The sequence below is a fragment of the Phragmites australis genome, chromosome 17 (genome assembly GCF_958298935.1).
Source record: "Phragmites australis chromosome 17, lpPhrAust1.1, whole genome shotgun sequence".
NCBI lineage: Eukaryota > Viridiplantae > Streptophyta > Magnoliopsida > Poales > Poaceae > Phragmites > Phragmites australis.
Window position 1 is genome coordinate 1,219,381 of NC_084937.1, and position 12,882 is coordinate 1,232,262.

The 12,882-nt window shown below is 38.6% G+C and overlaps 1 protein-coding gene across 1 annotated transcript; it reads right to left on the reverse strand.

The window, feature by feature from the left end:
• Positions 1-3,663: 3,663 nt before the first annotated feature.
• Positions 3,664-7,826, reverse strand: LOC133897824 (peptidyl-prolyl cis-trans isomerase FKBP43-like). The gene is made up of 7 exons (XM_062338652.1): positions 7,650-7,826; positions 7,452-7,522; positions 4,893-5,404; positions 4,679-4,771; positions 4,343-4,465; positions 4,052-4,244; positions 3,664-3,756 (listed from the first exon to the last, which is right to left on the reverse strand). Exons 1-7 carry the CDS (start codon positions 7,666-7,668, stop codon positions 3,664-3,666), a joined length of 1,104 nt encoding a protein of 367 aa, XP_062194636.1. The 5' UTR covers positions 7,669-7,826.
• Between the last annotated feature and the right edge of the window lie 5,056 nt (positions 7,827-12,882).

Below are 12,882 nucleotides of genomic sequence, written 5' to 3' on the forward strand. Positions count from 1 at the left end.
ATCCCATTTTTCCCGCCCTTCACTCTGATCTCTCTCCACGTTGCTGCCAACAGGTGCACACCCGTCATCTTCTCCCCCCCCCCCCACCGATCCCCTTCCTTAAACCAAGCCGACACTAATTCAAATCGAAATTCGTCGATTCCACACGTGTAGTTAAAGCATTGGCGCTGAAATTGGAAACTAGGTACCGCGGACTGAAGGACTTCAATTTCGCGAGCATATCGAGCACAACCTATGGAAACCGATGCGCATTCCTTCTACCACCACCTTGAAATCGATCCAGACGTGAACCTCACCCCTCCCGCCTATAAAAGTTGCCCCAAACCCTCATCTAAGCCCCCTTACACCTCACCGCGCTCGAACCATAGCATATCATCGTGAGAGCGCTACCGAGAACCCCCTCCCCCTTTTTGAGCTCCAGTTGCCTCCATCACCGTGCTTCCTCGAGCCTCCTCGATATTGTTCAAGTCTTCAAACGAGATTGATATCGCCTTCTCTCCGCATTCCGCCACTCGCTGTTGAAGTCTGAGCCATGCAACGTCATCTCCGCCTCCTCCGACCACGCACCATCGTGGAACCTGCTGACGACCTCAAGTGACCGCCAAAGCTAAGGTAGGATCCCTCTCCAATTGTTAGTTCTCACGCTAGCGACCATGATTAGATCATCGTGTACCCTTTCGCGTAAATTGATCCCGGCTGTCCAATCCATATTCAACACTCGAGATTTAATGTACTACTAGCGCCACATCGGGCTCGCCTAGTCAGCAACCATGCAGGCATGCCCTGCCAGCATTTTGTCTAACTTAGCAGTCCAATTAGCACACTCGGATCCCAGTCAGCACGATAACATCATCACTACACAATAAAACCCTTTTTCCTTTATAAAATAAATCGGGAAATCTATTAGTCCAAAAAAAAGTTTTCTTATTAGGAAATTTTTGGTAAAACCGTTAATAAATTTGATAAATCATTAAAAATGTTTTCTCAGTATAATAATTTTTTTAATTATTCAATAATACAAAAAATATATAAAATAAATGGTTTAATTATCGAAATAATTTTAGAAAATCTATAATAATTTTTTAATGTCATAATTAAGTTTTGTTTAGTAAAATAAATTATTATAATATGTTTTAATTCAGATAAATGTTGTTTTAACCCTTTTTAATTCCTAAAAATGCAAATAAATTCTATAAATTTATGTTAATATTTTTAATTAGTTGTATATCATAATTTAATTTTTTTAATTTATAAATAAATCTTCTTGACCCATAAATTCAAATAAATTAATTTAAATTCTAGAAAAATAATCTTTTCTTTTTCATCCTTTTAAATATTCAAATAACCATATCTTTCAAGTTTTATATTTCTAAAATCATAACCTAGCCAACCATAGAGTTCACAAACTGTTTTATAAGTGTTTGGTGTATTGTTCTTAGTATTATTTGTTCTCTCTGCTTGTAGACGAGTTCATCCAAGAGCCGTTCGAGAATTTCTATGAACAAGAGTTTGAAGATCCTATGCAGCAATTCGGAGCCTTAGTTTTGTTTTCCTCTTATGTGTAGAAAATGCTTAGTTGTGCTTACATATATGTAATGTAGGCAATAATAACATTGACTAGTGCTTAGTTGAACATGAGAATATTTTGGTGAAGTGTATAGACACATGGAACTTAGGGTCTGAGCATGTGTTGGTTAGATAGTTGGCCTATGAATGTGTTCTAGGCATTGTTGGCTTTGAATAGCTATAATGGTGATTACCTGATGGTTAGTTGGTGGTCGTCTTACCCAAACTATGTTTAAGGACCGGTTCATGGAGTGACCACCCATGACAATAATATAATCACGAGGCTTATATAGGTATAACTTAGCTAAGTAACTTGATGATCTCCCAGTTGTGTATGAGCCAGATGGATATGTAGGGAGCGGAAGGGTTTTTCCAAGAACCAACATGCACGATAGGGGGCTTCTAGAGTTGAGGATTACTCCTACGGTGGTGAAACCTCAATGGACGATTGCATTCTAAGGGACACTTTGGAAATGCCTCGTAGTGATATCTCGGTGCACATCGTAGGAAGTGTGTAAGGTACTGATAGGTATAGCAAAAGAGCTGATCACGACTCATGGTTGTGTACAACCTTTATAGAGTAAAAACTGATATATTAGCCATGCTCGAGGTCATGAGTGGTATTGATCCTCAAATGATTAGTTGGGTGGTTTTGGTTGATTCTGGCAGATCACAGCGGTGGGAGCTATGATATGGAGTTTTGTTTGGTTAAGAGGTGGATGTAACCTCAATTGTGGATAAAGATGGTTGAAACCTTGACCTGAGTTTTAAAAATCTTTCACATAGTAAATATGTTATTTTTAGAACCGTTTTAATACTAAAATAGCATTTATACAAATAAATCTCAGAGTAAGCCAATCTTGGTCCACATGCCATACTTTTCTATACTTACTGAATATTCTATATACTCACGCTTATTCTCCCCTATTCATATTGCTGCTTAGAATACGATGATTTCATAGGGTATCCAGAGAATGATGCTACATTCTAGGCGTGCAAGTGCTGATGCCTCACGATCTACCACTACTTATGTGTTTTCTTTAACACATGGGGTCATTGATGTAATAAGAAATATTATTTTGCTATTGATAGCATTATATGTATATAACTTAATTCTAACATACATATAGCTATATTAGGTTTGATCTTAAAATCAGTGCGACAAACAACGAGCCATTAGATTGGACTGTGGCAACAATGATATTGTACTTAACAGCAGATACCAAACACTTTTCCCAGAGCTAATTTGGTATGTCCTAGGTACTAAACACGGATATATTTAGCATTGACATGTAAATTCAAAATGATAGTCATTCGCATCATCTTATACTAGTTGGTAAAGCAGGTGTTTAGCACCCGCTAATAGTACACAAATTCACTGGAATCCAGGAGGCTGGAGCATACAGCAGGCTAGACACATGAAACAGTTATAGTTGAGCACTACGCTTAGTGATGCTATTCTATATACACAAGCAGCAATCTCCACCAAAACAACACCATAGAAGGATGGTTGCTAATAAGTTTACCGGCCATCTTAGAGTACTGCACAAAAGATCGCACTAATTTCTTCTGAGAGTTTGCTGCTAAAAGCGAACCAAAAGATGCCATCTTTGCTGCCTTGCCTTCATCTAGCATGGATTCACACAAGCCTTAGCAGACGCATTTTTGCACCGCTTCACTTCCGTTAACTCGACTTCATAGATGAGCCATGAGTTTGCTGGTATGTTTCCTACTGCTTTGTCCCCATGGCTGAAGAAAGAACTGCAATTAGTTTCCTCCAACAAATATGCACAAAATGTGACCATGCAAATGTGAATGAAAGATGAGAAAGAGATAATATGCTCACCCCAGAGCGGGAGGAATCGTAAGTTTCCTTTTGCCACCAACACGCATACCTACAGGACAGAGTAAAGCTTAGTTTCAACCAAATCATTTCAAAAAGGATGATACTTGAGCTTTAGAGTAAAGAACATGATAACCAGAAATGCCAAGGTCCAATCCAGAAATTACTTTTCCAGCACCTGGAGCCAAAAGGAAAATGTGTTGTGAGCATCTAAGGATTCCAAATATGGAACAAAAATGAGAGCTTTTTGCCAATCACTTGCCAAGCTTGAACTTTAGAATGTTATTGTCATCCATAGGGTCGACAGCTTGCCCATTCATCAACTTACAAACATATTTCACAGTAACCTGCACAAAAAACCATGTAATGGTTAATCTGTCAGTTTTCTAGAAGGGAATCTGGTGTATCAAACTGTAAGCCAGTTTTTGTAGTGAATTATTTAAGACGGTCAACAAATTTCAACAGTAATTATTTTGTGGTGAGACAGGCAGAGAGAGAGAGAGAGAGAGAGATGCTTATATTCTAGAGCTCAAAAGGTGCTACGAAGTACCATCTTTACATGTATGTATCAGATGTATCCATAGAAAGAGCACAATAAAGATTGTATAAATTAATAATGACGCAAGTACAGTTGAGGAAGACCTTGCTGCCATCAGATGCAATTTTGCCATTAGCCTTTCCCACATCCAGATCCTCTATTCTTATCCCATCATCGAGTGTTACTTTGTGGATAGGACCCTTTCCAGCATGTATACTTCCACTATGTTCAGCATCTTCATTTTGTTTTTTGACACCTTGTAGCTCAGTAGCACCAATAAAAAAGAGACCTTTATCCCTACAAACATGAAACATTGAAACATATACGCTGTGACGCACACATAATTGGGAACTGAGGTGATTTAGGTAGATGATGTGACCAGTTTCGTTCATTACGTTATTAGAGGACTTGTTTGTCGGATTCTTTGATTTGTAGCAGCCGCACTACATTGGACAACATTGCCTTCACGTGTAACCTCCTGATCTTGAGTTGGCACAATATGCACTGCATTGGACTCCCTATTGAACAAGAGATACTTTTAATTTTTAATAGAGAAACAAGAGATACTTTGCACTATGTATCAAATGTATTACATGCAGAGGATGGAAGACCCTTCCATTATCTAAATATCAAATACACTAGTGTATTTGGGCAATAGGAAAATGTTGCTTGACCAAGAACTACCAAATGCAAGTGATTGAATTTTAAAATGTTTTATAAAATATACTTACATGATTTTAGAATCTTTTTGAACATTCACCTGTCCCATGTTATTATTTTGATCGCTTAGCATATGCTCCTTTCCCAACGTTTTGGTCCTTCTCCTGTTAGACAAAATCAATGCTTCAGTGCACAGCATAGCGCTACTATATTTCAAGCAGGAAGCAAATGTTAGTTTAAATTAAATAGGATAACTGAGGAACCAAGACACTGAGTTCAACATACTTCTTGGTTGCCCTTCTCTTAACTACAGGCTCCTTCAGAGGAGCATCATTCTTGGCATCTGCCTCACTAACTATAGCAACCTTTGGAGAAGCGCCATTCTTACCATTAGCCTCATCGCCATCTTCACTAACTATAGGCTCCTTTAGATAAACATCATTCTTGCCATCAGCCTCACTAATTATAGGCTCCTTTGGAGAAGCATCATTCTTTCCATCAGCCTCATCGCCTTTATGTGTTCTCTCCAAGCATGTAACACTTGCAGATTTACGAGTGAGCTTGTCACTACAGTGGCCATGATCACCATTGCAAGAATGGATATAGTATCCTGACAAATGAATAGAGCCATTCCCAGAAACTGTGAGGATGACAGTTTCCTTCTCCTCATATTCTAGCTTTAGATGGCACATGAAAGCATCTGTAGGATTCAATGCACAGAGTCTCACGGGCTCCTTATCACCAACATTGCACTCTAGCAAGCTCCAACCTGCATCACCATAATCGCCTAGCATAGCCTGAAAAATAAACCATCAAAATGAAATCATGCTTCGATAGTGAAGAGCTGTTTAAATGAGGGTTTTAATGTTGAAATGGGCACACTGAACTACTACATCTCCATAATTAATAAAAGGGAGGGAATTGTTACAATACAATTAATGTGTGATTGGGTTCATGACTATCGATGGGAAAAGATAAGTGACCATTACTTTCTGTAATCTTTTATTGGAGTACTGGACAATGAATAATTAGGCTTTTGTACACAACAATTAACACAAATAATTCAAAGCCATCAGTCCAGAGCCTAATATCCTAATTGTAAAGGAATTATGGTTTTGCAATACTGTCAACCTGGCTGATTAAAAAATAAACAAATAAATAAAATGGTTTGCAATATATAACATGCCAACTGATTGCTAAATCACTAAAATTGGCAGATTCAAAACTAATTTATGGATTAGCCTAATGTAACCTACTTTGCTTCAAGACTCACACATTTTTCTAAAAAGAGGTATAAGGAAGCTAGGCCTAGATTAATAAATTAGGCCTTGTTTGTTTGGGCTTCTACAAGTTGTGGCTTCTCCAGAAGTCTGCTTCTAGTACAAGCACATCCAAACTTGCTTCTAGCTTCTGTAGTAGTAAAGACTGCTTTTGCTGCTTAGAAACCACCTGAAGCTAGCAAAAGCAAGCTGTTTGTTTGGGCTTCTGGCTTCTGAGAAACCAATATAAGCCCAAACAGACGGGGTCTTAGAAAAATAAAACAAAACTAAGTCAGTTGCAGACAATAAACATTTATCCTATTAAACTTTTAAGTCAATGAAACAAATGTAGCAAAATTCATTTTGCACAAAGAACATATATGTAGAAGCTGGAATCGTCATAATTTATTTCACAAACTTTGATTTTGCGAGCATGCACCAGAGAGAAGTAGGTTCATGTATCAAGACTAAAAAAGATGAAATTAAAAACCAGGATTGCATCCACAAACAGAATCAGTTTAAAATTTGAGTTTTAGGAACAAGTGCACAAATAAGGGGAGGATAAAAAGTAATTCTTGTGAACAAATCGAACAATCGCAAGGGCTAGATTGTGGGTCGCTTTGCTTCATGGAATCTAGCTATTTGCGTGAAATTTTGGTAGTTGTGATAAGATTTTGATGCATATTATGACTGAAAAAAGATACATTCACAGTGTGGAAAACAAGATGCTTTGAAGTTTCAACTAATTATTGCATCCAAAAGTGAAGAGAAAAAGTGTTTTTGTGGCAATGCTAAATGGCTCAGAATTGATGAGGCACATATTCAGAGGAAATGATGCTGAAACTAGCATCATATAAGGAGACTCCGGAAGTGATGGGAGTGCTTTGATTGGGACCTCTCTCTCGCAGTATATCTATACATAACATGAGTAGTCAATCACGACATCCGGCAAAGCCTTGGATTGAAGATGTCCGAACAGAACAACAAACACTAACTCTGTAAGAGACTGAGACTGAAGATCGATGTGCTAAACCATAAAGGCTCTCACATTGCATGGATGCGATTAGTGAAGATCCAGTGAAAAAAGTTTCTGAAGTCAATCATAAATGTGATTCGTTAAACTATAGATGTGCAGCAATACAACCCACGCATACAGATTAATATCGGTGGCAGCTATCTACCAGTTTGTAGGGAAATGAAAGGAAAGGCTGCTGCTCTTGCAAGGCTACTGTCTCATGAGTCTCATCTACTGAAGCGAAGTATGTACACTGCATATGCGAAGTATGTAACCACTTAATGCTTCTGCTGCCATCTAAAAGCATCAACCATCCAACAACCCATAATCAACAATAGCAAGTAAGAAAATTCTTTGAAGAAGGAAATCCAAATATATAGCAATTTTTTTTGCATCCTCTGTTAACTAGTTGTGTCGTCATCCTATCATTTTCTCTTGGTACAGACAAGACACACTAACGGAACATATTTTTTTCATTGGACAAGAGGACAAAACAAAAATGGCCCCTTACTATCACCACAAATACCCAAAGAAAACGCGCGCGCTAGAGGGAGAGAGAGACTGTTGCACCTGGCGGATCTTGAGGCGGCGGCCGCGGGAGGGCTCATGGATGTACGGCTCGCCGGGATGCACTACCACCCCTGCGATTCGACCATGGATGGCGGCAAATCCAAAGCAAAGATCGATTAGCAAGATTGCGAGCAAAGATGAAGCAAAACGAGGAGAAAAGCTAGAGCGATGATGGATGATCAAGCTGGTAAAAATTACCCCAGAAGGCCATGACCATGAATCGGAAGGAAGGAAGGAACCAGCAGTGGAAGGCGGAGAGCACGGAAGAGGGAAGATTTAGTAATGGTTGGTCGACTCGGTTTACGAGGCAGGCGTCACATCAGATCAGAGAGGAGTGGAGTGGAGCAGCAGAAGGCGAGAAGGCGTCCCTCGCTCTTCTTGTTCCCTCTCAGTCTGTACCGTCCGTTAGTTTCCAGAGTTATGTAGTTTAGAAAAACTCACTCTATCAAAGACAATTAGCCTACACGTCTTAGTCTTTTAATTTAGGACGTAGGAGTTTTATTCTTAGTAAACTCTATGAATGAATATTCCAATGCTCTAGATCGATAGCACCTTACAAGTGTTTCCTCTAGGTGGATCCTCCTCTTCATGGGAAATGTATTCCCACCTGTACTTGCGGGAGCAAGAGCTATCCACACCATCCTCAATGCCTCAAGATTCCTGCAAGATTGGGAGAGAAAGGAATATTCATTCATAGAGTTTTTTGTTTGCATCTATTTGTTCAATCTGGCTTAGCAGATATCGTATTTGATTCCTGCATGAAGATATTTATTTTGTATAACTATACTTATAGTTCTTAGCTTATCTTATTAAGTGTTAATATTTTCTTAAATATATTAATACCATTTAATACACACTAGTCAACGTTAATAACATTATTGACTGGGCACTTGCCTGCCTCCAACGAGTGTGGCTCTACAGAAATGTCCAAATTCTATATTTCTGCTTTAGGATGTCCGAGGATCCTTTTCACCAAAATCGATGTTACATTTTTTCATCCATCGACAAATTTCCAGAATTCTCAACGCAGTCTTCCTTATCTTATGTGCACGGTTTTGTTGCGTGCTTTCTTCAGAGGCAACTGCACCCTCTTCCTCCCCACTTTGGGACCACCAACGGGAGAATAGAGTGCTAGCGACGGTGGCGAGTAGCAGTACATAGAAGACTGATCTTAATCTTTCCACACCGCGAGAGGGGGATGTACTGGAACTTGTTGGAATTGCTATATATGTGAATCGTGAGCACAAGAGAGGGGAATAGACACTTGTGAACACAATTCCTCCTTGGTTCAGATTGGTGAACACAACCACCATCATGGCAGTACTTGTCAACATTAGGGGTGAATTCAGACGGATATCAGTCTATCTATATCTTATTTTCTATTTTTTTTTAAATAAGAGTCGAACACATAGGGTCGCATACAAATATGTCATATATACTATCGGTCATAAATACAAATCGAATACGTAAAGAAAATGATGCGGTAACAAATAATTTTTTGTCGGATAGCACGTGAAGATAGCTATAGCATATGTTATAATCATTTTGCCATTCCATATGTCAAATATTTATTCTTAGTGATTTTTAAGCAAAGTAGCAATATATCACATTTTACTAGGAGCCTGACTAACGTATAGTCACATAGTTAGTGCCCTAGTGACATTAGAGCACTTGACACGTTAACATTATATAAATAATCACACAAATAAACTAGAAGTGTTAATACCAAATATTAAGTCATTGATAGGTGGGCCAAAATGAATATTGACCCACTAGTCAGACACACCAGCTATTTGTCCTTAGGGTGTGATGTGTATTGGGCTAGACCGTTGGGCCAAGAAACCAGATATCCGAGAGCCAGTATCCGAAACCATCAGAGAGCTGCTATCCAGAACTTTCTGAGAAATTCTTTTGTGTATCCCGATCCATCGGATATTGCCTTGCTGAATTTATAGCCGAATCTGATACCAACTATCCGAAACCGATACCGAAACCGGCAAATATTAAAAATTTCTAGCCCAATTCAATCCGAACATGCTCAGTCAGTCGGCAATTATCCGATCCGATTCCACCTCTAGTCAACATAACAACCATGGTTTACCTGTCTTCCCACGGGTGCCAAAAGAAAATGGACAAAATAATTTGATAAAATTTGAATTTCTTTTTGCAATATATGTAGAGTGCAACCTAGTGCTCAAGTAGTCCTCGTGGGAGCACAACCGGGGTTCGAATCCCAAGTTGCATGTCCTTTTTTTCATAATTCTTTGTCACTGACCAGCGGGAACCACGTCTTTCGTTGAGAAAAAAATATCTTGTGGAACTAGGATCCAACGCAGAACCTTGGGCATAGATAGGCTATGTTGTGTAAATAGAACATATAATCTGTGTTTTCATAATCTAATATTTGATTTCCAAATTTGTTCAAACGACCGTAATGACTGAAATTCGCAGCGTCACTATTGTGAACTATTTTTGGATATTTCAGATTCAGTTAGTAGTCCCATTGTTTTTTCGACCTATTTGATGTTTGATTGTAGCGGCCCAATTTCAATGTCCTAGATTAATTATGCAAAGAATTATATAGCTAAACTAATTAAAATGAGGCCTAGAAATAAATTGGAGAATTGCCATAGGCTAGAAGTAATTTTAATAGGTTCTCCCTGCCTTGTTGTGCTTGGTAATTTTTTTTTAATTTTTAGTTTAGGGCGCTTTGCTTTTTCTTTGGATTTTATTAGAGTTTATGGATTAATTAATCGGCAGAAAAGAAAATAATAAATAAATAACCTGAAAATCCTTTGGACCGAAGACAACCCGCGCCTGGGCTGACCTCAGCTTTAGGAAGAACATAAACGTCATAGTTTAAGTTTTTTAGAAAATAATTCTAAATAATTCAAAACAAACCCAAAAATCTTAGAAAAACATCAGAAAATTCCTTAAAAAGAATATTCCCTTGGAATATTATGTTCCTGTTCCTTTTTCCCTGATTTAACCTCTCGTTGCCCATTCTCATCTGTTTTAATTCTAATTTGGACGATTCCTTCATCAAAATTAATCTAAAGCCATAATCTAGCTAAATAATCTAAACTTGAGTTTTGTGGTTATTATTTGGCTTTTTGGTGTTTGTTCGCCCTTTCTTATTCACTTATTTTCACAAGTAGATGCTGACATCTTGAAGGAGCTTGAGGGATTTTAAGGTCATCTACAACAAATATTCTAAAAATTCGTCCCCTATAATACTATTACAGCATCCTCTAACACTATTGCAGTATCCTCTAGTTTTTTCATCTTCAACAGCTACCTTATTTTCTACCTTACATTACTCTCCTCCTCCCCTCGGATCCACGTGCATACTCAAGGAACAATGATGGAGGCTCCCTTTTTCTATCGGCATATTTGTCGCTGTCGTTTCTCTGTCTTTCCACTCCCGTATCACTGTAGAGCCTGTTTCCGACTCCATTAGAGAGCAAGCCGAGGCACAGCGATCGGCATTTCCAGCGCTACAGTACTTTACGGTATGGAAACCGACTCACTTGGAGATGGCCTAAGACCAGAAGTTTGAAGATGCAACGAAGCATGGGGAAGGCCAGCTGTCATTGAACATTTTGTACCTGTCTTTTGAAATGTCTTTTGTTCATAAACATGCATGTCATTAAATTGTTGAGAATCCCATGTTAAGGCTATACCCTAGATTTTCCTGATTTTTCTTGTCACCATGGTTTTAGTGGGCTTTTTGGATGGCTAGTTTTTGCTTAGCCTTGCTTTGGGATAATTGTCATCATAATTATTCACCTACATCTGAAAATAGTCTTATGCAACAGTGATAAAATATGAGGATAACTTTATTAACAACATGGAACTTAGGATTCAAACAAGTGGTTGGTGGAGACCAGTGTAGGTTGCACAAGATCTTTGTTAGTGGTATTTGTTAGTGGTAGTCTTGCTCAAATCAATTAAGGTCTGATTCATGATGCGATTAGACTAAGCTTTATAGTATAACTGTAAACCAAGTATGGATTGGCTTGGCCAATTAATTAGCAAATCTTCCCAACATAATGTATGCCAGATGGTGGTATAGGGATGAAATGGTGTATTCTTGAAACTATATGGCACAATAGGGGCTTCTAGAGTGAAGGGTCTACTCCCATGGCAATGAAATCTTACACGGCAAACATATATTGGGAAATGCTTCGTAACGGTCTTATAATGTATCTCTAGCTGCACACCATAGGAAGTGTGTAAGTGTTGAAAAATATGGGCAAAATGGGAAACATGACTTATGGGTAAAGTATACAACTTACGCAGAGCGTAAAACTGATTAGTCAGTTGTGCTCATAGTCATGAACTGCGAGGAATGCTGCATATGATTATACTAAAATGGTAAACTGGTTTTGGATGACCATGGTGGTGGAAACTATGGTTAGGGTGGTTGAAACCCTATACGAGATAAGGCGGTTGGAACCTTTGGTCAAGATGGTGAAAATCTTAATCATGTTTGTTCGTTCATTGATTAATTGCTTTTAACTTGTTCTTTACAATTAAATTATGCCATTATGTAAATAAACCCATGTTAGCTTTATCTTTGATTTAAGCCTACACTTGCATACTTTACCACAACTTGCGGAGTACCTTACCATCCTGCTCAGTTAGGAAAGACTTTAAAGACTTTACCGAGGATGATGTGTTCTAGGCCGTATTCTTCGTCGATTGACTGTGGGATTTGCCTAGAAGCAATTGAAAGGCTTTGTTTAGTTCCGCTACTTTATTTTCTTTTGACCCTTTAAGGTCCCTTTTGTAAGAACATTATTATCATTAAATAATGAATATTGCTATGATTTTCATCTATGACATCATTGTGGGTAGGAGGTTGATTCCTAACCCTACACATAGCAGAGATTGGATTATTTCTTGGTCCGGTCTCGACATTGATGAAATCTTTATATCATCACTATATCATTAGATGTGATGAACCTATCTAACGTGCTACAAACATGTGATCATGGAATTATTTGTGATGTTTAATTGTTTGGGTATAGTTTGTACAAGTTTTTGTAGAAATCATACCAAAATTTTAAACTAAGTGTTTGACAATTAGTACTCTTTAGTATTTTTCTGAGTGTAGGACATTTTTATTGTACAATCTGCCACTACTAAAGAAAACCCCTTCACTGCTGGCTCCAAAATCCCCTTCACTGCCGATTTTGGAGCCAGCAGTGGGCAACGGGCAGTGATAATCGAGGACTATCACTACCGGCTCGGTGGACCGGTAGTGAAAGGGGTTATCACTATCGACTGAAGGATTTAGCTGGTAGTGATTCGCTGGCATCACTGCCAGCTATATCCTTCGACCGGCAGTGATTCTAGCGAATCACTGCCGGTCGAAGGTTTTAAGCTGGCAATGTTTTCCCTCCCCCCCCTCCATGGTCCTCCTCTC

What these genes read in the sequence shown, in the direction of transcription:
- LOC133897824 (XM_062338652.1), bottom strand. An exon ending in CAAAAAGATTCTAAAATCAT is followed by an intron (nt 4,466 to 4,678) that starts GTAAGTATATTT and finishes CTTGTTCAATAG; the next exon opens with GGAGTCCAATGCAGTGCATA. An exon ending in TTGCATCTGATGGCAGCAAG is followed by an intron (nt 3,757 to 4,051) that starts GTCTTCCTCAAC and finishes TTTTTTGTGCAG; the next exon opens with GTTACTGTGAAATATGTTTG.